The sequence below is a fragment of the Psammomys obesus genome, unplaced genomic scaffold (genome assembly GCF_907164565.1).
Source record: "Psammomys obesus unplaced genomic scaffold, mPsaObe1.curated_primary_1811, whole genome shotgun sequence".
In the NCBI taxonomy this organism is placed as follows: Eukaryota; Metazoa; Chordata; class Mammalia; order Rodentia; family Muridae; genus Psammomys; species Psammomys obesus.
In genome coordinates, this window is record NW_026596109.1 from 3,151,218 (window position 1) to 3,178,299 (window position 27,082).

At 38.6% G+C, this 27,082-nt stretch overlaps 2 protein-coding genes across 3 annotated transcripts in view; one reads left to right on the top strand and one right to left on the bottom strand.

The window, feature by feature from the left end:
* Positions 1 to 26,494, bottom strand: part of Itgb3bp (integrin subunit beta 3 binding protein) — a 52,911-nt gene extending 26,417 nt beyond the window's left edge. Inside the window, exons 1-3 of one of the 2 annotated variants that reach the window (XM_055629060.1) lie at positions 26,160 to 26,494; positions 15,278 to 15,320; positions 5,851 to 5,986 (exon numbers count right to left, since the gene is read on the bottom strand). In XM_055629060.1, the coding sequence (XP_055485035.1) occupies positions 5,851 to 5,986; positions 15,278 to 15,320; positions 26,160 to 26,233 (253 nt within the window). In that variant the 5' untranslated portion in view covers positions 26,234 to 26,494. The remainder of the gene's footprint in view (positions 1 to 5,850; positions 5,987 to 15,277; positions 15,321 to 26,159) is intronic. The other variant, XM_055629061.1, reaches the window with a different exon arrangement.
* Positions 26,495 to 26,562: 68 nt separating this feature from the next.
* Positions 26,563 to 27,082, top strand: part of Efcab7 (EF-hand calcium binding domain 7) — a 43,682-nt gene continuing 43,162 nt past the window's right edge. Inside the window, 1 exon segment of the mRNA XM_055629059.1 lies at positions 26,563 to 26,641. The gene's annotated coding sequence lies outside the window, so the exon portion shown is untranslated.

Consider the following 27,082-nt stretch of genomic DNA (forward strand, 5'->3'; position numbering starts at 1 on the left):
TTCTTCTTCTTCTTCTTCTTCTTCTTCTTCTTCTTCTTCTTCTTCTTCTTCTTCTTCTTCTTCTTCTTCTTCTTCTTCTTCTTCTTCTCTAAAGCTTTCAGGTGATCTGTTAGGTTGCTAATATGGGACCTCTCCATTACCTTTCTGAAGGCACTTAGTGCTATGAACTTTCCTCTTAGCACTGCTTTCATGGTGTCCTATAAGTTTGGGTATGTTGTACCTTCATTTTCATTGAATTCTAGAAAGTCTTTCATTTGTTTCTTTATTTCTTCCCTCACCCAGTGATCAATGAGCAGGGAGTTGTTCAGTTTCCATGAATGTGTAGGCTTTTTGTTATTTCTATTATTGTTGAGGTCTAGCTTTAATCCATGGTGATTTGATAAAGAACTATAGGTTAACTCAGTTTTCATGTATCAGTTGAGGTTTGCTTTGTGACCAACTATATGGTCAACTTTGGAGAAGGTTCCATGTGGTGCTGAGAAAAAAAAGAATATTCTTTTTGTCTTTGGGTAAAAAGTTCTGTAGACATTTATTAGATCCATTTGATTTAAGACTTCTGTTAGCTTCATTATTTCTCTATTTAGCTCTGTCTTGATGATCTGTCCCTTGGTGAGAGTAATAATAATGTTTCTTTTACGAATGCAGGGGCCCTTGTATTCAGGGAAAAAATATTCAAGATTGATGTCCTCTTTGTGGATTTTTCCTTTGATGAGAATCAAGTGTCCTTCCCCATCTCTTCTGATTAATTTTGGTTGAAAGTCCATTTTCTTAGATATTAGGATGGCTACTCCAGCTTGCTTCTTGGGTCCATTAGCTTCAAAAACCTTTTTCCAGCCCTTTACTGTGAGATAGTGTTTATCACTGTTGCTGAGGTATGTTTCTTAATGCAGCAGAATGTTGGATTCTATTTCCATAACCATTCTGTTAGCCTGTTTTTTTTACTGGAGAGTTGAGTCCACTGATTTTGATACGATGTTAGTGACTAATGATTGTTAGTTCCTTTTGTTGTGGGGTTGGTGGTGATAGTGTATTTGTGTGCTTGTTTTCTTTTGGTTTTGCTGTTGTGAAGTTATGTATATGCTGTGTTTTCTTGAGTGTAGTTGACCTCATTGGGTTGGAGTTTTCCTTCTAGTATCTTCTATTGGGCTGGGTTGGTGCATATTTACTGTTTAAATTTAGTTTTGTCATAGAATATCTTGTTTTCTCTATCTATGGGGAATGAGTTTTGCTGGATATCGTAGTCTGGGTTGGCATCTGTGGTCTCTTAGTGTCTGTTTGACATCTGCCCAGGCCCTTCTGGTTTTCATAGTCTCTGTGTCAGTTGTGTTTCTGATAGGTCTACCTTTATATGTTACTTGACCTTTTTCCCTTACTACTTCTAATACTTTTTTTTTTTTTCTGTAGATTTAGTATTTTGATTATGTAGTGAGAGGAATTTCTCTTCTGGTCTAGTCTATTTGATGTTCTATAAGCCTCTTATATGTTTAAAGGCATCTCTTTCTTAAGGTTGGGAAAATTTTCTTCTATGATTTTCTTGAAAATAATTTCTGGACTTTGGAGCCTGGAATTTTCTTTTTTGTCTCTTTCTATTATTCTTAGGTTTCATCTTTTCATGGTGTCCTTATGTTTTGTGTCAGGAACTTTTCCATATTTTTTTTAACTTTTCCATCTTAATGTTTTCTTTGAGAGATGTATTGATTTTTTCAATTATATCTTCAGCTCCTCAGATTCTCTCCTCCATCTCTTGTATTCTGTTGGTGATACTTATCTCTGTGGTTTGTGATCTCTTTTCTAAGTTTTCCATCTATAGGGTTTTCTCCATTTGTGTTTTCTTTATTGATTCTAATTGCATTTTCAGGTCTTGAACTGTTTTATCCATTTCCTTCACCTTTTTGATTGTGGTTTCCCGTTTGTCCTTGATGGCAACCTATTTGGTTGGTTGTATTTTCCTATAATTCTTTGAACTATTTTTTCATTTTCTTTTTATATGTCTCTAATAAGTGTATAATCATAGATTTAAGGTCATTTTTCTGTCTTCCAGCTGCATTAGAATATCCATTTTTGGGGGGGGGGTTCTGGTGGAGCCATGATGTCCTGGTTTTTGTTGATTGTGTCCTTATGCTGGCCTTTAGCCTTCTAGCTCTCTGTAGCCTTTGTTGAACCTGCACCTAAGACTAGATCCTCCCATCTCTGGTGTCTGGAGTAGTCTTCAGGTCCAGGAGAACACAAATGGATGCTGGTGTTTCAGATACAGCCACATTGGAGTGTGTGTTTCAGAAGGCAGGGCATGGCCACAGGTGCCTTGAATGGCAGCGGGTGTCTCAGGTGGTAGCTGAGGGGGCATAGCCACCTCAGGTGGAAGCTGCAGGGTTGGAGGAGGGCTTCTGCCCCAGGTGGCAATTGTAGGGGATCCAGTTCCTCAGAAGGCAGCTGATCGTCAGCTTACAGGCCTTTCATTTGCTGCACTCTTGGGACTCAGACTTGTCTGGGCTCTGCCATCTTGGATCTGGGATCTGTATGATTTTACTGTCCACCCGGTCTCCATAGGGGGACCAATAGAACCGTGGTTTGAAGATTGGGATGCTGTCCCAGGAATCCAGACACTACCGTCAGGGGACTAGGAGTGATTGGATGTCTGGCTGCTGGAGCGGAGGGTCCCTGGACCTAGGGGCCCACACTCTCTCTAGTATGGGGAAAAGGCAGGGGGCTCACACTTTGTGACCCCTGGACCCAGAAGACTGCCACAGGGGACCTGGATTCGATGGCCCCCAACTCCCTGGATGTCCCCTACAGCCTGGGAAGCACCAAAGTCGGTGTGTTGGATCCAGCTGCCAGTTTATTCACTGGTTTCAGTCTCTGATCTGCCCCTTAGATACGGTACATACTGGTGGCCACCCTCTTGGAACTCCCTTACTAACTATTTTTATTACTGCAAAATACTATGTGGATCAATAAAAATCTTAGTTTTCTTAGGTCTGTAAGTACTTTCCAGTTGCTCAATAGGACTTTAGATATCTTTCAAAATAATTTTTTTCAGTTACTAATTATCCTCTCTTCATGCCATTCTACTTAAAAAGTAAATACAATATATTCCTGGCTTGGTGGCACACATCTCTAATCCCAGCATTCCATAGAGGGCAAGGCCAGCCTAGTCTACAGAGTAAGTTCCAGAATAGCCAGGCCTATAAATAAATGCCCTGTCTTGGAAAAAAAATAACAAGAAAGAAAGGAAAGAAAGGAAAGAAAGAAAGAAAGAAAGGAAGGAAGGAAGGAAGGAAGGAAGGAAGGAAGGAAGGAAGGAAAGAAAGAAAGAAAGAAAGAAAGAAAGAAAGAAAGAAAGAAAGAAGGACGGAAGAAAGAAAGAAAGAAAATATATATTAAAATGCTATGGAGTCATACTGGCATTTTTCTTTCTAGGTCACATACACATTTTAATATTTGTTTTCTGGATTCTTTTTAAGTACAGATTTACAAAACACTGATTGTAAGTGTGTCATCACTGAAGTTGACTACATTCAGAATTGTATTTGAAGTTTCTGGTAGGGATCCAGGGACCCTTTTCCATAATTAATGAAAATGGCTTTCAGTGGATAAACTTGGAAGCACATTTAATGGCGATGATGACAATGCTTAACATACAGCAGCTACTGTTTCACACAAGTTACAAGAAATAATTAACCTGAGCTGGGCATGGTGGTGCATGTCCGCGATCCCAGTACTCCTGAGGTGGAGGCAGAATGACTAAACATTCAGTCAGCAAGGGCTCAGCGTGACCAAGTATGGTGAGAAGGCAAGAGCTTCTAGAGCTTCTAGAACATGGAAGGGTGGGGATGGGTAGGTACTTGATGGAAGAATGGCTTTTAAAACCCCAGTAAGGGTTTGCAGGGTGAGGAAGACTGCTAAGTGGGTAAAAGAGCTTGCCACACACCCCTGACAATCTGAGTTCAGTCCCAGGAATCCATGCAAAAAGTCCAGTACCCCTAAAGCAGATGGGAGGCAGGGACAGGAGAATTGCTCTGAAGCTCACATGCCAGGTAGTTCAGACAACGCGGCAGGAGCAGAACCAAGGAGAACAGAAACAAGTGAAACAGTAGCAGAAACATGAAAATTTATGCTCAAAAGCTGCCCTCTGGCTTCTACATTCAAGCTGTGAGACTTGAACATGAAAAATCTAAGTTTAAGGTTTGGGGGTTTAACATAAAGTATAACAAGTAGAAATTTAATTTTTCTAAATGTTATTTAAATTTCCCATTAGATTTTGGATAGTATTTTACAAGGGGGAAATGTAAAGGAGGTCATGACCTCATTGGTATCTACAATTACTTTGTAAGGTACATCTTCTAATTTGGAACTATAATATCTGATAACAATTAGGTTTTCTTAGTGCTACGGAACGCAGAAGACGTACTAGGATTGGGAGTATTATTACAAATGATGTGATTTCATTCAGGACCTTAACAAATCTCTGTTTTGAGGCTTCTCCATGTGATGATGTGCATGTGTGAGTATATGTACATACATAAATATTTCAAAGTAAATTAAACACGTATGTTCATTCTAACTAATAACTAGAACAGATTAGCAATCATACACAAGTCAAAAGCTAGATATCGCCTACACCCCAGAAACCCTTACAGTATGACTTTTTAAAAAAGAGCATACTTAGTACCTATAATGTGATAATTACACATATAAATGTCAAGTGAATCATGTGACCAATCTTTTTATGGGCAAAAGGAATGTCCCTTAAGTCCATATTTAATTTCAGTATGGAAATTGAGTATGTATCAACTTAAAATCTATTGAGATTTTCATACAGAGATATGAAATCTCTAAGTATTATTTTCAATTAAGAAGATATATCAGGCATGCAAAAACTATAGAACTTGAGAAAAAATATATAGATTTCCATAAACTTTGTGAATACAAATGTAATATTAATAACTTTAGAATAAAATCATTTGGTTAAATTAAAATCAAAGACACTAAAAACAATATCTTTAATAATGTATTTCATTAAACAAATTAGGTAAAATGAGACCAATTTCTGTATAGATTCTAGTATATGCTTAACATCCAATAAATGTTAAATAGTAAAAATATGAATTAGGTTAGTCATAGCATATCTAAAATACATTTTACTAAATTTGAACCTATTTAAAATTTTATATTAAAGAGACTGACATGTCACTGATTCATGACCTTTTACAATATAAAAAAAATTAAACATGGAATCGAGACCTGTGCCTTTAAATATAGATCTTAGCAATAAACTACTAAAGAACACAAATATATGTCAGAATTAAATGAACAATATATTAAAATAATTCTTTTATAAAAAATAGGGTTTTTTAGAGGTTTTTTTAAAACAAATACATTTAATATAAGGAAAAGTCATGAAATACTAAAGGCAAACTATATAAACATATACTAATATGAGTAAAGCTAAATGGATAATATGGATAAAAATAACATTTAGAAGTATCCCTCTTAAACTGCAGTGTGGCAATACCTGAGTTATGTGCCCTTTAATTTATGCACATGATGGATAGCTTGTTAAGGGCATATCTGTAACCATTATAATTGATAGTAGCTGAAGGCAGTCAGGCCATAATTTCTATTTAATGGATGGGATAGTAAGGGAACAGCAGCAGCATTTTAAAATAAGTGCCTACGAAGTTTACATTCATGTCCAAAGTAACATTTACATTCTAGGCCTTTCTATGTTAAATTCCTTGAGAAGAGAGAAAAACCAGCTGCAACAAGAGCTATATATTACTAAATCAAAATCCTGATTTAACCAATAACCAGAAAAATCTTATCATAAGTGAAAAAGAATGTTCAACTAACCATTTGATGGTCCATTTCTGTGCTCTTGTTCTTTGGGGGTTGTGGGAGAAGAAAATGGACTCATTTGATAAGTTCCAGTAGTTGGAGAATAAGCTGTAATACTTTTCTTCCTTGTGATTTTTGAAGGACCAAATGACTAGAAATAAATAATAATTTGGAAGAGAAGTACTTACATTTGGTTACAGAACTTTAAAAATACCTTAAGTAACCTAGGAAAACTCAAATTAATACCACTTTTCTTGCTCTTTCTTTTAGATTTTGACTGTATTTATCACCTTCAAAGTGAACACTATTCCTTTCAAATGAGATAGCTATTTCAGATTTCTATAATAACCTCAGTTTAATGCATTGAGGTTATTAAGCTTATTTGCTAGATCAACGTGCAACATTCCTAACTGCTGATATGTCCCATCAGTTTTGGAGGTGTGGAAACTGGCCAGCACAGTCTCCCGGCTACTAGGCAGTATGTAATATGACGTATGTATGTAATAACTTGGGAGCCAGCCCAGGAAAACTCTAAGGTGCGTGTTACTAAGACCTAGGAGTTCTAGGAAAGCTCGTTGCTCCCCACACCTACTTGTGGGTAAGTGTTCTTTCCGCCTTAAGGATAATCAAGTCAGTGTCTAAACAACTGAGTCTTAAGACTTGTCTTGAGCTACACAACGCTCTGCAGCTTTCTCCTTTGTATTCTAAGCAGTATATATCTTGGTCATATTTTATGTTTTTGTCTAACCCATTAGAATTTGTTCCTGAAAATATGATTTATCTTTATACCCCAGAGAACAAAACTTGTATAATGACTGACTGAAAAGGGAGCTGGCATCCTCCTCTACGCAGAATACGCTCATTTATGAACTAGCGCCTACAAGTTCCGCGAGATTATGCTCACGTGGGTCTCGAATCAGGCTACTCCTCAGAATGTTATCTCTTACCTTCCCAAAGGGTCTCCAATTCATCACCCACTTTCTCTGATCACCCATTACCACACTATCAATTGCCTGCTCTTGAATCCCTCTGAGCCTTGCTTTCTACTGTGCGTATTGATCACTCCACTAATGTGTAGAAGGAAACACAATGAGGGGCTAGGGAGATAGCTCAGCACAAGGGCCTGGATTCAGGTCTCCAGAATCCAGGTAAGGCCAGGTGAAATGAAATCCATCTGGAACCCAGAACTCTTATGGCCAAGATGGTAGATAAAGACGTGAAAATCCAGCAAGCAGGAGGACCGAAGTTCAGATCCCCACAGTACACATAAAGTCGACATGGCAGCACATGCCTGAATCCTCGTTCTTCTATAGCAAGAAGCGAGGCAGAGACGGAGAATCCCTGGAAGACTGTGGGTCAGCTAGCCTGGCAAACACAGTCACAAACAAGAGAATCCATCTCGAGGCAGAAGGGGAACACCCAGGCTTGTCCTCTGACTTCTATACGTGTGTCACGGCTTACGTGCACCCACATTCTCCCTCCCCGCTTCCCTCCTTCTGTCCTACCCCCACCTCTCATACATACATACACACACACACACACACACACACACACACACGATTTTAAAAGAAAAAGATAAACTGCTATGGCCTCAAAGATTGTCAGCCAAAAGTTAAATAAGCCAGAGATGCAGTTTTAAGTTCATATGTCTGTTAGAGAAATTCACGAAGGAACAATCACAGTGGGCTACAGTAATCTATTACAGAAAGGTTCTTGTGAGTGGGAAGGATGGGGCTGAGATGACTAAGAGACTAAAAAAGGCAGGAAAGGGAGTTGGGAATGTTGCTCAGTTGGCAGAGTGCTCTTCTAGCATGCCCAGAGCCCCAGTTGCAATCCCTAGCACCCAATAAATTGGTCCCAATGGTGGATGTCTATAAATCTCAGCATTCAGGAGGTGGAGGCAAGAGGATCAGAAGTTCCAGGTCATCCCTGGTTACACCCTGCAGGTGAGGCCATCTTGAGAAACACAAAACCCTTTCTCAAAAAGAAAAGTTAAAAAGGCACAAAGATCTGAAACCAAGAATACTGAGTATACGGTTGAACTCAGAGCATAAAGGAAAGGTCTCAAGGCCCAGTCAGATATTGCCAACACTGTGGAACAACTAGCTTGGACGCTATCTTCAAACAGTTCTATAGTCAAGTGTCCTTCAATACACGCATGGTGGTGTCACCTTTAAAAATAACCCTGGTATTTGTTCTAAAAACTACAGGTCAAAATGTTTATAGTTAACATTTTAAATGATATATATTTGTTTAGGGGAAAAAAAAGGCATTTGTTTTATATATCCACAATTGCTAAAATTGTAAGCACACTCTTGTACAAACATCTTTATAAGTTCAACTACTGTGCCACTGCGTCTCTAATGCAGTCCCGTAATGCATCCCTGCAGGGTGGAAGGGCTGTTCGTGTCTTTATCAGGCAGTTACCATTACCTTCCATACTGAGTTTTCACCTGTTTATATGTATTCAGTCATAAACTATGACATTTACTCAAGTCCTACTCAACTTCTCCGAGAATTTACGGCCGAGAATGTGCTCACTGTGTGTGTACAGGAAATGAAAGTTACTGCCCTGCTGTATGTTTATGTCCATATGTTTTCCTATTTCACCAAAATTATTTTATCCAAACTCCCAAATGTCTAAACATTGCAACTGTAGATAATATATTTCTTCTTGGAAACAGTTCTATAGCTGTCAGAAAATGTGTGTGTTCACACATGTGTGTGTGTGTGCACGAGTGTTTTACTACCATGAATTCCCTTTTCTCCTCTCCCTTCTTAGTCACTTCTGTTGTTTAAAAAGAAACATGTTTATCTGTAACTGCCACACACAGACAACTAAAACCTACCTTTGCCTGCTGCCTCACCAAAACATTCTTCAGCAATCATCATGTGAGGTCATTGCCCTGTGTGCACAAACTCCCCCTGCTTCTTTCCTCAGTTTTACCACACTCCTCAAACTTCCAATCTGTGAAGATTCAGAGACAGCAACCCTAGGATCCTAAGAACTCCATTCTGCCACCTGCCAAGCTCTGGGGACTCATACACTACCTCCCCAAATGGGAAGAGATTAAGAGAGACACTGAGTTACTAATTAACAGAAGTCAGCAAGGAAGAGTGCCGTTTATTGATCCCTTTAGAAACAACAACAAAGAAAAGGTGAGAGGATTAGAGTCAGCTAGAAAGGGCAAAGGATTCAGGATGCAACAGAATGCAGTAGACACTACACCCACTTCTATAATAATTTATGTCTGCTTCGAATATTTACTGACACCTTAGAAATGTTTAACACTATTACTAAACAAAAAAAGACTGTCCTAAGATTTAGTCTATTATCAGCCCAATCGCCATCACTGTGCTTTTTGTTAAGAGGTCAAACCTTTTATCTTAGCAAAACTAAAATTTGAGCATAGATCTTTCTGCTAAAAAAAAAAAAAAAAAATCAATGCTCTATAATTTCAAATAGCTATGGCATTTGCCTTTCATATCCTTCATGAATTGTAGCTTGCTTTGTCACCTTGTTTAAAGCATGTTCAACCAAAAAGGTGCCTGCATTTCATTGATTTTGTACCTCTTAAAAACAGTCTAGAAAGCACTAACTAAGGGTTCTTTTACAGTGAAATATGGGATATAAAATTATTATTATGAACTGTTAGCTGCCATCACTAGAATACTTAAAACAGGTACTGTAGATATCCCGAAAAGGGGAGCTGAAGGAAGATCAGTCTTTTGTGTCTCTTCTTTTTGTACAAGGTTGGCTAATAACCGACATTGGTCTTGAATCCTCATGCCTCATCAGTGCTGGGATTACACATGTGTGTCATCATGCCTGTTGGGATGATTATTATTAAGCTTACTCTGATTGTATCAACCAGAGAAAGCTTAATAATAATCATCCTATGATACAATTATGGCATATTACCAGCACTAATTTGGAATTTATACTCAGATATTCTGAAGATTAACTGTGATTTTCATTTTGGACCTACCATTTCTGAGCTGCCACAATTATCACTTTTTTTTTTTTTTTTTTTGTCTCTTTAGATGTTTATTTGACTAGGTTTAGATACACTCCTTCAAATTCTGGCACAAACTCCCTCACAGTAATAAAAAAGGGGAAAAAAAGTATCATTTAATTTTTTTACTTTAAAATCTTCAGGTTTTACTAAGATATAATTGGCAAATAAAATTGGATGTATTCAGGCATACACTATGATAAGTCAGTGTGTATATATCTGTGAAATTTCCATCCTAATCAAGTTAATTCACATACCCATCACCTCACACAGTTGTGGGGGGTGTGTGTGTGTGCATTTGCATTTGCTAACAAATGCAAAGAGCACAGCAATTTGAATAAGGTCTTAGGCTCTGCATTGTCTCTTTCAAGCTTTTCCATCTCATAGCTGAATGTCTGTGCCCTAGACCAACACCTCCCCATTTTCTCCACCTCCTGACTCTGGAAGGCGGTGTTCTATTTTCTGATTTTATGGGTTTGATGGGTTTTAGATTCCACATACATGTGGAATTAAGTGGTGTTTTCTGAAAGGACACTTTTTAATCTAGAAATACAAATGGGAACACAATATGCTATTCCTGACTTTTAAAAGTTTGGTCTTTTCGTCATCTCCCATTGTATTGGAAGCCCTAGTTTCTTTTAACCATGCTGTCTCTCCAATGCTTATTGAGTGCTATGAGGCTCCAGATCATCCAAACAGAATTAATTCAGGAGGAAAAAAAAAAACATTTCTTCTTGTCTCAGTCTGCTATTTGCCATCTAGGAGGCTCAGCATCACTTTCTCAGCAGGCTTAACGACGGCAAACACATACCCACATCCAGCAAGTGCGGGGAAACAGCCTTTCTTCACTTCAGTTTTGTCAAATCTGCCACACACTTTTTTCTTTGCTTTCCTGCACTGATTCTAGCTTAATTAAATACAATTATCACTTTTAATGGTACTAAAGACCCTGGGATTTGTTGCTGCTTTTACAGTAGCTATGGGGAATAAAATAACCTTGTACTTATCTAGTTTTGTCTTACAGGGATATCAGGGAAAGAATATGAGCACACATGCACACAAAGGGAGGGGGTGGGCATAGTGGCAACACCCCTTCAATCCAAGCACTTTGGATGCAGAGGCAGGTGGATCAAGGAGTTTGAGGCCAGTGAGATCTATATAGTGAGCTCCAGAATAGCCAGGAATACATAGGGCTACATTTTCTTTTATAAATTTTATGCCTTGAGAAAAACATTTAATTAATTAATTTATTCACTTTACATCCCGGTGATAGCCCCTCCCTCCTCTCCTGTCAGTCCTACCTTCCCTTCCCATCCTGCCTCCCAAGTCCCCAGAAAAGGGGAACCCCCCTACCTACCCACCAGCTTATCAAGTTGCAAGAGGGCTGTAGTCTGGTAAGGCAGTCCTGTCGGGGGAAGTGATCATGAAGCAGGCAACAGAGAAATTTTTGGCTCCTGTAAATTCACAGAGATGCTTTCTTATATTTTCTTCCAAAGGCCTTACACTTTTGGCTAACTTTAAGACTCTAATGTTGAGTGTGGTGGCACACACCTTTAATCCCAGCATTTGGGAGGCAAAGGCAGGCAAATCTCTGAGTTCAAGGCCAGCCTGGTTTACAGAGTGAGTTCCCTGTACTACAATGAACAGCCCACAATGACTTGCAACTCCAGTTCTAAGACAGTAGTGAGGCCTCTGCTCTCCAAGGGTACCTGCATTCATATGTACACATCCCACATATATACATATAATAATCTTTTTAAAAGATTTTTCATGTGGATACCATTTATTACAGACTTTTTTACATAGAACAAACACAATATTTTGAAATGTTTGTTAAATTTAGACAACTATTAGAGGTAACATAAACTAAAATTTTCAAGAAATAGAGAGTCAAGCAATATTTAAGCCATTATACCAAAGGAAAATAGCCATAGTCTATGAAAAGAGTACTTCAAATAAGCATACCGGGGATTCATACAGTGGTTCTGTTGCTCTGCAGTTTTGCTATCATGGTCACGAAATTTGTCTGGACTTGAGTTTCTACCCTTACCTACCATGGTAGATAAAGTAGGATGGGGAGGAAGGGAGGAGGCAGAGGGCAATGCCATGTGTCTCATGCTAGGATAAATGGCATTGCCCTCTCTTCCAGCTTGGTGAGGAGAAGAGGTGAAGGCAAAGGATTTCCAACTGTGTCATGCACACACAGGAGACAGTCTAAAGAAAATCTCCACAGAACCTATACACTTTGGTTGAGGTTCCACTCTGATAATCTTTAGCGATCTCTCTCTCTCTCTCTCTCTCTCTGCATGTGTCTTGAATTGTGAAGTTATTTTCCCTTCTAGGGATAGACTTGCTATGCCACAACGGAAAAAGTGAGCATTTAAAATTTGCACATGTTAATGAAAGGGGTTCATTCCTGTATGATGTCTTGTATACTCAGATATACAAGACAGAGTGGCAGCAGGCACACTTCTTTGCTTTCTCACTATCGCACAGAACAGGAACATGAGCCATACACTCCACTCAACTGCCACAGTTTCTCCAATAAGGGTTCTCTACCAGTATCGTGTGAAACTCCTTTTGTTTAAGAATGTTTCATGAGAGCTATTGTTTTCACTTTTTATTATGTGTGAACATGTGTGGGTGTGAGCACATATGTAAAGGTCAGAGAACAACTTTTTGGAGTTGGATCTCTATACCTTTACATGAGTTCCACAGATCAAACTCGGCTCGTCATGCTTATGTGGCTAGTGCCTTTACATGTGGAACTATCTCACAAACCCAACATTTGGTTTTGGTAGGCAGGAAAAGATTCTGTCTCCTTCTCCTGGGAGCCTGGAAAGGAGTATAAGTAGGAATGTGGTAGAGAGAGGTTATAGCCTCGCCCAGGGCTGGGAGAAGGACCGAGAGAGGAATGCAGTGTGGGATGGTAATAATTAGGATCCCTCCTGGAAACCACTAATTCTAGGAAGCACAACTTGTTCACATGCCAGAGTCCTCCCTCACTGTGAATCGGTTATAGGTGCCATGTACAATCATTGTGTGTGTGAGAGAAAACAATCTGCGTTGGTTCACAGGTTTTTAGAATGATAGCTGAACATAAAGGAGAATACCTGGCATAGCAAATCAACCATCAAATAAGCGCATCTTAGTGACAGTCCCCTAAGTACCCGTCTGTGTTCCTATCCAAAACTGAATGCATGAAAACACTTAACCTTTTGAAATTCTGGGCTTTTGGCTTCTAAAACGACCCACTAGTGAGGATTTTCCACAATCTCTGCAGCCAATGACCTTCCCTGCTCTAGAGGTCAATGTGATAGCACCGGCATTAAAGTGAAAGGGAGATTCATTTACATATTCACACCACTATGAACTTACAGTACTGAGCCCAAACAGGACAAGTGCAGTGAACACACTGAGGGATGTGTGTATGATCCCAGATGGAAGGCCGAGAAAGGGAAGATAGAACTATCCATGTCGACTCTGTAAGAACTTTTACAAAGACACACAAATACATTATCCTAAGAAAGTCACAAGATTACCAGAAGACAGAGAAAAATACAACTCCATGTTTATTGCTAGAAATTCTAAAATTAAGAGCATTTCAGATTTTCTGATTAATGATGCTTAAGCCACTGACTTTGGGGAAATAAAACAAGTCTTAAGGAAATAGGATGACTAAGTCTGTGTTAGCAGATTAAATAGTTTGGAGGAAATGGACAAGTGCCCTAAGACACAAACTTGCCCAGATTAAATAATCAAGAACTAGAAAATATGAATAAATCAATAGAGGAACTGAATTAATATAGACCCAGGCCAAATGTAATAATGTCTTCCAGCACACAGCAGCCCCTGTGACACTGACCTAGATGCACGCTCATCTGAAGAAAACACAGAAAGCCTGCCACACTGACAGTTGTGCCCCACGAAGAGAATGGGTTTGCAATGGTCATTTTCCTGTTCAGATGGTGAGTTTATCTCCCAAGAACAGCTTTGACGCAGGAAAGAACAATATTTCATTTCAAGCTGGACTACCCATCTACCCAAATACCATTCTGACCAAAGAAACAGATGCAGAATTACAGTCACAGCTGCATTCCGCACACAACAAGTTGGATAATGGTACTCTAAATTGCTAATTACACCTTTAATGCTGCTTTTAGTGCCACTGCAGTATTTTGCCACCTTTGTATAATCTTTTTAAAAGGCACCCTGAAAGGTTTTTAAATGATGACTTTCTATTTTGTTAAAACCAGCGACTCTTCCAAGGAGAAATCACACCCCACCCCACAGCCCCACCCCTGCCAAAGACAGGGTTTCTTTGTGTAAACCCTGACTGTCCTAGAACTCCTTCCACAGAGCAGACTGGCCAAGATATCCACCTGCCTCTCCTTCAGAGTGCTGAGACTAAAGGCATGCACCACCATGCCTGGCTTAAAACTCAATTCTTGAAGTGGCAGTCTCATGGGATTTGTAAGGGCCCATTTATTAACCAGCATTTTGTTTTAATTTACTTCCTTTCCAATTATTTACACTTAAGATTAGAGAAATAATAAGTATGCCAGTCAGTGTTTGTATCTAAATCTATACTTGGTGTGAAAAGTGTGTGGGAGGGATTGTGTCCCTAACCCCCTCATCTGTCTACACCCCCAATTCCCAAATAAACCTGCCTTTTTAAAACCTTTAATCTGTGAATTGGCTTATTTCGTTGGCAGAGATAACCTATCAGAAAGATTATTAGCTAACATATGTTGTGACATTTTGGCACTGGGAATATTCTATGACTAGATTTAGAAAAGTTACCATCAGTACAATTTTATTTTTACTGTGATTACCATGGTAAAATTCATTATACTGCCAGTAATCTCTGCATTTATTCTATGCCAGCATAGTTGAGGCAGATTATTACTTTTTAATATGACAATGTCACTAATGTTTTAGTATTATTTTAATAGATTACAATATATAGATTAAAATACTTCTACTTCATTTTGTTTCTTATACATTTAAGTGGCAAACTTCTATAAAGTAATTTCTACTAAATTATTTTTATAAAGATTACTAAATGATTTGCTTCTCATATGTCTATCTTAAGCTGACTAGAAACTTTGGCATGCTAGATTAGGAAAATACTTTATATGAAGACAACATTGTATCAGTGACGACTGTGTCATGCTTACGCTTTTGATAAATGTTATACTCAGCAAGGTAAATCAATAGGCAAAAGTTAAAAACACAATATAATGGTGGAACCATACTGCTTATTCTGTCTCATTCCTTCCCCTCCCCCCAGCCTTCCTCCCTCTCATGCAGCCGAGGTGAGGAGTATCTTGAACTCAGGCCCCTCCTGCCCCCATCTGCCATGTGCTAGGATTACAGGCATGTGCTACCACCAGGCTGCGGTCAATTCTTAAACTAATACTTACATTTTCTTCAACCATATCATCCAGTTTCAGCGATCTTTTAACTCTGCAAACAAAATAATTTAAAGAAATTTTAGATTTGGCATGCTTTATTTTAGGCTGATATTTTAGGATAAAATAGAAATAGCTGAGTACAAGTTATTTTTTACCAACTAATTTTTACATTGCTTGTTAAAGCTAAATGCCACATTGGAAAAAACTCAACTATAATGATAAATTTGGATTTCTTAATGTTTTTATTTGATCAGTTTATTTCTAGTAGCATATTTTAATATGAGATCCCAATTAAAAATTTACACACATCACTTCTTCAAATATGTAACTTATATACAGGTACTATCATAACATTTACATACTGAAGTTGTATTCTTTTTTGGTGATGGTAGTGGATACTGAAACCAGGCCTTTGTGCTTGCTAGGTAAGAGCTCTACAACTGATCTGTATTCCCAGACCAGTTTTCATTATATAAAATTTTAGTAAAAAATCAGTTGTCTGCATTAAAATATTATGAGGAAAAATTACACATAACAGCAAAATAATCTAAAATGTTTTTTATAGAGACACTGAAAAATCTAAAATTTGCAGGAACAGAGTACTATGTGGTACAGGTATTTATAAGGCAAAGTTTTGTACATTAGCCTAACATTGGACATGATTCAGAGCAAGCAGACTATGACTTAACAGGGGAACAGATGCTGCATGTCTTTATACGTCCCCAATCTGTAAGAAACTATTTTTTGTTTCCTTCACTACATTGATTCAGGAACGTGCCAGGCTCTCTATGTGTAAAATCTGTTCTGCTAAACGGGATGCCCAGCTGTTGGTGACAATGCTTAGAAAGGAAAGTTGAATATTTATAATACTTTATTCCATACAGCTGCTTTCTAAAGAGCAGTCATCAACATTTTATTGATTGTAGACTAAATGCTCAAAGGAGAAAAAGGTTAATATAAATTAAAACTGGTTTTCCAAATGCAGTATTAAAAGTACTTCTTGATCTGAGACATAAATTACCTCAAGTATTAGAAAATTAGAACATTCTGTAAAAGATTGCATTATATTCTGTTCTACAGAATCTCTCCTAAAAATACATATAGATCCTAAAAATTACTAAGAGCATTTTTCTTTGTTTTTAAATTATATGACTATTTTTATAAGAAAAGAGAGCTCCCCTTGATACCACTCAAAATATTTTTCTTGTATCACTGGCTAATTCTTAGAAAAAGTAATTCTGTGTTCAGATTTTAAAAGGTTTCAGATTAGATAATAAGTAGACTCATGAAACCAAGGAAATGTTAAACTTTCAAGAAAGTGAGTTGAGTTAAAATAGGCTATAATCTGTTTTATGCTTGTTTATAACCTAACAATGGTATTTACTGAAGGTAATGTTAAGACAATTCAATAGACAACAAGCAGAAGACATCTGAGAAATGACTTAGTTCAGACTAGAGAGTTTGTATAACATGCTCAATGTCAGGTTTTCAAAGAGGGAAACGCAGAACTATGATAATGAATTATGATAAAAACATCTCTCCTTTGCTAAAAGACTGGAATCTTTTCTGGACCTCACAGCGAGAGCTAGTAATACATCTTGAGGCCTGCTTTCCTACTGTGTACCCCGCCTGTTTGTTTAGCTTGCCAGTGCTTTAGATTTCCCATGTAACCAATTTGTACAACTAAGCTAATGCATAACTGTAATCTTCAGACCTAGAGCTGTCACGTGTGTTCTGACAACCTATTTGCTGGACACAGCACAGAGGCTGAAAGCAGTCTTATAAATGAATCACAAATGTTGGGGACACAAAATTTGGGTACTGCTTGATGGTGCTTGTAATGTTGTCATCTGGGCCAGCTGGAGTCAGTGACTTAATCCCATAAAACTGTTAAAGATTTCTGCAATATACCCCTTATTCCCTACCCATTTGATACTTTTTGTGCTGCTCAATAAATACAAAGCAAAAATCTGTGTTAGAGACGGCCACAGATTCCCAAGATAGCCTTCAGGCAGGCACAGATTCAGACTCATAGACAGCCAGGAAGGATGGAAGACACTGGGAGGGCAAAGAGGAGAATTCTAATCTAGGTTTGATATTGGTTTGATGACATGAAGGAGAAGTGCTTTGATTTCTTTCCTAAAGGCGACAGTGATGCATTATTGGTGTCTCGGAGTTTATTACTAATGCATTTAAACCAACCATATAGGTCTTCAATTGAGAGAGAGAGAAAATTATAGATCACGTAGAGAAGAACAAACTTACTAGAAGAATTTATGATAATTTATCCTTACCTTTTGATCAGAATTGGGCACACTGTTACCAGTTATTAAACTGAGTATCTACTGCTTCCACTGGTATTCCTTTAGCCATGAACAACTGATATGAGAGGATGAAATGAGACCAAGTGGATTATTCTGAAGTCAACAGGAACAGAGCAGAAATGCATAAGACACATCAGGAAGCACAGGGAAAACTTGACTAGAAACAAGGAACTTTCTGGGAGTTCTAAAGTTGTAACTGGCTCTTAAGGCTATTATCTTGGTGAAAAGTAAATAAATAAACCAAACAACAAAAAGTCATGTAAGCAGATAGGGTGATGTAGGCCTTATCTGCAGCATTCAGGAGGCTGAGGGAGGAGAATCCAGAGTTTAAGGCTAGACTGGGTTACATAGCACATTTCAAGACAGCCTGGGATAGCAAAAAAAGGCAAGCAGGGTTATTAAAAAAAATGGGCAAAGGATTTGAACACACATTTCTCTAAAGGTATAAAAATGAGCAGTACACATGTGAAAAGATAGTCAATAGTCACTAGAGGACCCACATCAAACCCATGAGGTTCGGCATAACTACAGAGTACTATTAGTAATAAGGCATTATAGAAAAACAAACAACATATAAAATAAGTACAGAGAAACAGGAACCTGGGCAGACTACTGACGAGAATGTAAACCAGCAGAGCACTGTTTAAACAATACGGCTCTTCAAAGACTTAAAGACGGGATTACCATATGATTCAGGGATTCCATCTCCAAAACGAACAAAAAGCCAGTACATGATGGACATGGAGAAAACAATGCTCGTGGCTGTAAAAGGAACTTTTATTTGCCTGTTTCAGTGGTTGTCTTGGAGGCTTATTGGCTCCGTCTGCTAACCTAGGCCTAGTCCTGGAAGCTTCTAGCCCCCTTACAATCTAACCTACAATGTTTCAGTCTCTGAGACTTACTGCTTAATAAGCTCACTCTTGTTCTTACTGAGCTCTGGGCTGGCTGGTTCAACTCAGCTGTTCTGGCTCAAACTCCTCTCCCAGCTGACTTATTCAGTCTGGCTTTTCTCTCAGTTTCTGAATGCTCTGCGTGGCCTAGCTCAAGCTATCTGCTCTATTCTCCTAGCTCCTTCTTATTCTCGGGCTTATTTGTTCTTCACCTGAGTTCTCTCTCTCTGCAACCTGTCTCTGTATTATTGTCCCGATAAAAACTGCCTTCTTTCTCTCTCTCTGCATTGCCCCTTCAGTAGCTTCCCTTTCCTCTCTTCTCTTGAGAGTTGGGCACATCCTATTCTGTAAGTCTTTCTCTGATTCATCATTTTTTTCTGCCACTCAATTAAACATCACTTTCAAACGTGTGCTTCCATCTACAAATTAACTTTATCTTCACTGTTTGGAATTAAAGGCATGTACCACCACACTGTACCTAAGCTTTTCTTTACCTGAAACTTGTTCTACACTAGGCTGGCCTTGAGTTATCTTGCCTCTGTCTCTTGGAGTAAAGGTGTGTTTACACAGAGCTAGAAGGTCTTTGGATGTGATCTCTTGCCAGAGCAGCCATGTTCTGAATTAACATTCCTCTGCACATGGCAGCATTGTTAAAATGGCTAAAAAGCAGAAGCAGCTCAGGTTGTTGGTGAAAAATGAATTAACACATGGTATGTACATATGTGGATGTTAGCTTTAAAAATAACATTTGATTTCAGGCCTGACTACTTTGTTTTGGATAACCAATTATGGCGCTCTTTCCTGGAAGAAGCTGATTTTCCTTCTCTTGGTGGTAATTAGCTGCCTGTAGTAAAGCACACTAGACAGACTCAGCAGGTTGTATTTTTACATATGTGTGTGTACCAACAAAAATCAAGGAGGGCTGGAGAAACGGCTCAGAGGTTAACAACACTGACTGCTCTTCCAGAGGTCCTGCGTTCAATTCCCAGCACCCACATGGTGGTTGACAACTATGTATAACTGTAATGCCATAAGATCTGATGCCTTTCTCTAATGTGCAGACAAAACCCCACATACATAAATAAATACATCTTTGAAAAAATAATAATCAAAGAAAAAGAGGCCATCAATTTGAGAGTGAAGGGGGACATAGGAAGGGTTGAAGGGAAATGGTAGAATTATATTTAAATTTTAAAAATAATAAAAATCAAAAAATAAAAAGAGCAAAAAAGAAATCTGACACCTATTACAATATAGATGAAGACATTAGTCTAAGTAAAACAAGCCATTTACCAGGCTTGGTGGCATATGTCTGTAATATCAGCACTGGGAAGGCAGAGGAAGATGGATCTTTGTGAGTTTGAGGCCATCCTGGTCTACAAAGTGAGTCCAGGACAGCCAAGGCTACACAGAGAAACAAAACAGAAAACAAGCCAGTTACAGAAGGATACACTGTGAAGATCTTATTCATATGATAGTAATCAAATTCAGAGACATGGAAATAAAAATGGTGACTTTAATAGGCTAGAGACAGGAAGTAATGGGAAATTGTTATTTAATTAAAGTAGTTTTAGTCTCATAAGATCACAGTAAATCTAGAGATGGATGGTGGTGATGGATGTATTCCCACACCTTGAATATGGCAGGCAGCACTTCACAGAGCTGGGGACCAGATGGGATGAAAAAGACAAAGGAAAGCTGCTTACACAGGTGTAACTGGGGTCAAACCACAGTTGCTACTAGAATTAAATGCTGTTACTATTTGATAAAGATAAATATATTTGGTGTGCAACATTTCCAACAGGTAAAATGATATAACATTTTTTAGGAATGAATGTTCCACCATTTTATTATTTAGGTTAACACATGACAGTATCTTTAAATAGGATTCTCTGCTTCATCACAACGAAATGATTAGATAAGTTTTACTATATAACATTACTAACATCAGTTATAATACTAAATAAATGGTTCTAAGGAGGAAAGCTATCACTGACTCTTAACCAATAATTCCTTAGAATTCCAAGACATCCTAGAAGCTCACAAACCGATATGAGGTTCTTTTTCTAAAGTAGAACTTCTAAAAGTTACACATGATTTTGAATGGTAGGGTCAAGGTGGTAGGAGAGGGTGAAGCGTAAACTTAGGAAAGCAGGTAAGACTGGTGGGGAATCGTTGATGCGATGCCAAGTTCTTCCCTAAGGTTGGGCAAATCACACAATCGCACTAAGCTTCATAAACTTGATAAGACTGGCCTGTAAAGTGGAAAGAATTTCAGAGAGGAAGATAAAAATATCACTTAGTATTTCAGTGCTTCCATTACGCCTCAATATAATGGATATGATAATGCTGCCAGCCGCTACTTCACAAGAGAGTTTAGAGGACTGTGAGCCCTGAGACGCTTAGACACCCTTTGACAAAAAGCAAGGGCCAAATTCATAACCCATGCGACACGTTGACTACAACTTGAGGTATATAAAATAGTCCACTTGCTATTTTGCATATGATAATAAGGGGTTAGAATCTTCAATATCTGTTCTGCACTGTTCTCTTCTTTGAAGCCTGTGTTTGTTTGCGTTAAAAACTTCCTGCACACAAAATCTCCATTGCAGCACGGATGAGTGGGGATTCTATCCATCACGTAAAGTGTGGGTACAATGGAAAAGCATCTAAAGGGATCACTCTCTGAGGTACTTTGTGAAACCACCCACCAAAAACTTTGGCCAATTATTAGATAATGTGTTTTTATATCAAACCTTCCTTATCAAAAGATTAATACTGGGCCAAAGGAAAATCATTTTACAAAAGTTAATGGGTGTATTTGGGAATATTAATTATAGAACATAGCCAGTGGTGAAATGTTCCAGGGTTTAATAAAAAGAGAAACCAAGTTAAAGCCATTTCACTCCTAAATGATATTCTTAATATAAAACAAATATAAAATTTGTACATGTAGCTGACATTAATAAGTCCTTTAAAGGAGTCCTACCAAGGGCTTACACAGGTCTATAGAACTTTAAATGGCAGGTAGGTGAGGTGATATTTTATGTACTTTATGAATTATTTTCCACCACATACATACACACATAAACTGAAACAACGAAACACCTGACTGCTACTGATGTCTACTTCTAAAACTCTGACAATCATCTCCATGAGGTTCCCACAGATGCTGTCCAGTACTCAATAAGTATCCTTCTACTCTCAATAGCATTTGTACATGGCCATTTCACTAAGTGTTTTATGTCAAAGTATTATGTATGTTTTCTTCCCTATATGATTAGGTTATGTCTGTTATTTAATAAGCAGTAAGTTGTTTTGTGAACTCTCTTCCATGAAAACTCAAACCACTACATAGTACATATTTTGATTCTCAGAGCCTGAGAGTAGCTGGATAATTTATGTTGTTACATAAATTATTGATACATCTAATCAATTGTGATTTTTTTTCATTAAGATGTCTCAAATAATTATTTCAATTTCCTATGGGGCCCTGTCTTGTATATGAAAACAACTAGTTTGGTTGAATCTCCTGCATCTTTCCATGATATATAATGAAGAGATGTATGTTATGACACACGTTATATTTAAGCACATATATGTATTATATATTTGAGGGCAGTACTAGGAGTTGAATTAAAGGCCTCATGTATGCTTGGCAAGCATTCTAACAATAAAGTAACAGCCCCATTTGCCTCTCAAAAGACATTTTGGTCAAGTATACTGAGGGTCCTTTGACGTATGTTTCATGAATTCTAGAAAAGCTACAACGTCCTCAAACATTGCCTCTCCCACGTGCTACCTTTCTAACTATGAAGTTACTGAAAATTAATTTTTAACTCCCTCAACACATCTTTCTAATCTCTGAACTCATTTTCACGTACATGCCTGTAACACCAGCATCTGCGACATAGTGGCAGCAGGATTAGGAGTTTATGGCCAGCCTCAGCTACATAGTGAAACTGGGCTACACTAGATAGTCGTGTTTTTTTTTTTTTTAAATTTAAGAAATAGTACATTTTTTCCCCCAGAAAACTCTGAGACTTTGTAGGACTATCAGCAGAATTATCCCACCCTAAGACACAGTCAGAAACTTCAACACTAATGCTATTCTAATTTTCTATCTTTGGAACAGAATTAAGTTAATTTTCATAGAAATTGATTGTCTTTGGCTGAGGCACCATGATAATACACACTAATTAGAAAGACTAGGCAAATGGTACTGGGAAATTTATAAATGAAAAGATGAAACATGTGAGTGATGGGGAGAAGAGTCAATGGAAATGTAATAGGAAAAGCTATTACATTGGCCATTAGTAATAAGTAATAACTAATTTGTAATTAGTAATAAGTAAACTTAGAGTTGGTGTAAAATTTCTCCATATAGCCTAAAGCAGCTGCTGTGGCCCCGTCCCCTCCCTTTTAAGTTTGAGTCTTATTTTAGCCTTAAACTCATGATCCCAATCCTCCTGCCTCTAGTTCCCAAGCACTGTGGTTACAGGTAACATTTATCATAGGATATATTTTTTAAAAAAACAACTTTATCATTCACTTAATATTTGTCAATCAACTATTTTATTAATGAGAATCCAAATCCTGGTGTGTTTGAGTTCAAGTGCTTTTTCCACTTCAAGTCTAAGAGTCAAGGTTGCAAACTAGGTAAGTTACATTGCCTCTGGCTGCAGAGCATAAATAGGAAAACAAGAGTATGTTTGCTTGAGGAGATGAAAGAAACTTGGAACAGTAATTAGTGGATTCACCTGTTTCTCTTTTCAAGCCAGGGCCAAAGGCTCTAACAGATGGTAGAGAAATAATGCTTACTGAGAACATAAGATAGGTACTCTCTAAATCTAAAACACAAAAACCGAAACAAACTACTTAAGTTGGTTGGGATGCATACTACTAAAAAACAAATAATGTTCAAATTATAAAAGCAAGCAATCAAAGATTCATCACACAATTTAAGAAACGGTATCACCAACATGACTGGGCACTTCCCTAGCCCATCTGCTTCCACTACGAGGCAACCATTAAAATGAATTTGATGCCCGGTCCCTGCTTTTCCCTACTATAATCTTAGCACACACATATATAAACCGAAACAACTGTTTATTTTTGCTAGCCTTTAAACTTTAAAGGCTGTATGCAGTCTTCCACAAACTGGTTCCTTCAGTCACTCTGTTTTTAAAATCCTATCCATTCTATGGTTGTTGGTTATTTGTTTTCATATTTATTTTAGATTCATTCAGGCCACACATAGTTCCGCAACTATTCATTTAGAAAAGAAAAAAAAAAGTATTTTCCTGTTACATTTAAAGAAAATTATAAATGGATACAGATCACACCTTTCCATAATTACATTATACAAATAGCCTTGTCAACGCATACCAAAAAGTCATCATTCAACATCACTGAAAAAAATATATATACTTTCTGAGACTGGAGAGATGATGGCTTAGCAGTTAAGAGCACCTGCTGCTCTTGCAAGAGGAGAAAGAGGTTCAGTTCACAGCAATTATATGGTGGCTCACAACCACCTCTAATTCCAGTTTCAGATATGATACCCTCTCTGGCTTCCCTGGACACCTACATATATGCAGGCAAAACACTTGTCCATATAAAATTTTTCTTTAAAATCTACCTTCATGGGTCTGGAGAGATGGCTCAGAGGTTAAGAGCACTGGCTGTCCTTCCAAAGGTCCTGAGTTAAATTCCCAGCACCCACATGATGGCTCACCACCGCCTCTAATGAGATCTGGTGCCCTCTTCTGGTGTGCAGGTGTACATGCAGGCAGAGCGCTGTATACATAATAAATAAATAAATCTTAAAAAAATACTACCTTCATGAGAACTTTCTAAGATTACTATTTGTACAGCTCCCCCTTTGACTTCATAGTTCATCACATTTAAAAACAAAGCGTCTCACTAACAAAGATGGAGCACTCCTACTAAAGCAGCAGTTTTCGACCTTCCTAAAGCTGTGGCCCTTTAATACACCTCCTCATGTTGTGGTGACCCCCAGCCATAAAACTATTTTTATTGCTACTTCCTAACTGTCATTTTGCTATTGTTATGAATCATAGTGTAAATATCTATGTTTTCTGATGGTCTTAGGGTGACCCCTGTGAAAGGGTTGTTCAACCCCCAAGTGGCTCATGACCCACAGTCTCAGAACACCCGTACTACAGTCTTACTATGCTTCATGCATTAAATTGTTAAGACGTCCTTTTCTCTCTTTGCTAAAACATGTTAACAGCAAAATTGGGTTTAGGATGCAGTCATGCAGAGTGCTTACCTAGTACACACAAGACCTTAGGTTGGACCCCCCCCCCCCGCCCTTTATAAAAAGGGAGTGGTAGGCATGCCGGCAATCCCAGCATGAGGGAGGTGGAAGAATCAGAAGCTGGTCGTTTTCTTCAGCTACAAAGCGAGTTTGTGATCAGCCTGGGTTAAACACGCCTCTGGGATTTTGTGTTTGTTTTGTCTTTTTTACAAATAAGTACCAACCAACAAAACTGCTACAAATGTGGGATGGCAATGCATTTACTGTCAGATGCATTTTCCTCAAACTCTTCTAATATAACGAACATCTAGTGGTATACTAGAGTTGCCAGGTGATAAAAAGATCCACTTCTAATACATTTTGGCTCTCATTTCTGTAAACAGATCAGGAAAATAGTTCATACACCAAATTTGTTTTCATTTTTTTCCCTGCTTAGTTGTTTTCTGTTACATTACCTTTGCCAGCAGTGTGATAACAGAATTTTTCTAGTGCAGTAAAAGGGAGACAAGTCTTTTTACTTGTTTATCATAAAAATGATAGAGGACTCAATAAATATAGGTTGTTATTACTGAAGGTCCTCCTTTTCATGTCAGGTCACATCTAACACAGATATCTCCCCTACTGTCATACTTTGCATTTTACTCAAACAGCAAAATGTGATCCTAGCAGGCAGAAGCTAAATCAGCCTGGCACAGGGATTAGCCACAGAAGTATGACAAGTATTAGCCCTTCCTCCTCCCTCAAATTATTTAATGACACTTAGAAAAAAACTTTTCATACAACGTCCAACAGTGCTTTATTTATCCTATGTAGGGTAGATGAAGGGTAGAAGAATATAAGATTATCCAGCACAATACCCACTCCAATTATGATCACTTTCGGTTATCATATTATTGGGGTTGGGCAGCAATTTAAAGGTGATCCAATACAAACTTATTTTTATAAGTAATAAAAGAAAAATCACTTATTTCTGAGTTGCTAAGCGAGAATCTTTAAGTCCAAGCACTGAAATCCATTCAGTCCGTGAACTCTCTCCCGAGTTTATAAGAACTCTCTACACAAATAGTTAACAAGCATTAAAACGTTCTACAAATTACGGAGACATATTTACTCAACCTCCTGTTTCATTCTCAGGATTGTTAACCCTACTTAAGTTATTTCAAGTTAGGCATTACTCAAATTTATTCCGCAGCTCACACAGTGTTGGGAGGTTTGAGGAGTTAAATTAGGACTGGAAGAGTAGGGGAGGGTTGAAGGTACCAAGCATCCTGACACTGTCAACAGAGAAGTTTATAGAAAACGGAAAAGACAGGTGACCATGGGGACGCAGAGCATACTCCTTTTGCTCCCAGAGAGCCTTTTAAAACAGCAACATCCAGGGAAGCGATACCTACGGCATTTCGGGACTCTTGGCAACGGCCACCGTTGCAGGACAGAACCGATTGAGAAACCGCAAGCGCGGAAGCATAAGAAATCCCGCGCAGCAGGCTCTGAGTGAGGTGTCACACCTAATGCAGCCCGCCGGAAACAGTCTCCGCACGATAAAGAGCCCGAACCTGTGCAAGGAAATCGGTGTGCAGGGAGTCTAAGGCCAGAGCCCTGTCTCGTCCCTGCCGGATGCAGCACACGACCTTCTCTCACTTTTCAGTCTGGTAACAGACACCCTTCAATGGCAAGACTGTTCTCTCTGGGTCAATAGTTCAAAGATCTCTGGTCGGACCATTTGGAAGGCGTTCTGCCCCTCACTTCCGGTGGCGGAGAGGCGCAGTTGCTATGGTAATCTTAAAAAGGCGGAGGTCCGTCGGGTTGGGCCGAGAGGTTCGCGGAACTACTAAGGAAAATTGGCTGCTAGTCTCGGTTTGTGAGCTGAAATTAGGTAGCCACCGGCTCCCTCTCTCGCTCTCTCGCTCGCTCTGCCTCTCCCACCTGCTTCGTTTACTTCTGTGTCCTCCCTGAAACATACATAGCAGCAACTGTGGCCCAAGGCGAACAAAAGCGGAGAGGGCTTGTCAGTTACTCGGTGCCGCGAAGGTGACTGGACGGCTCTCCGTTTTCACTCGGCCCTTTGGATGCCCTAGGCGCTTTTGACGGTTTATTTTTCCTGTTTGCTGTGTGCCTGGTTATTTATGGAGCCGTTTGCTACAATGTACTCTCCAGGCCCCTGTCTCCGTCTTGGACTAGAGTTTTAAATAAGAGGGGGTTTCCGAGCCCTTATGGGTGCCGTTATACATTTATTTAAGCTTCAGTTTAGACTCTCTTCACAGGAAGGGAAAGAATAGAATTCTGGAACATGTCTGCCCTGGGATTTCCATGCGAG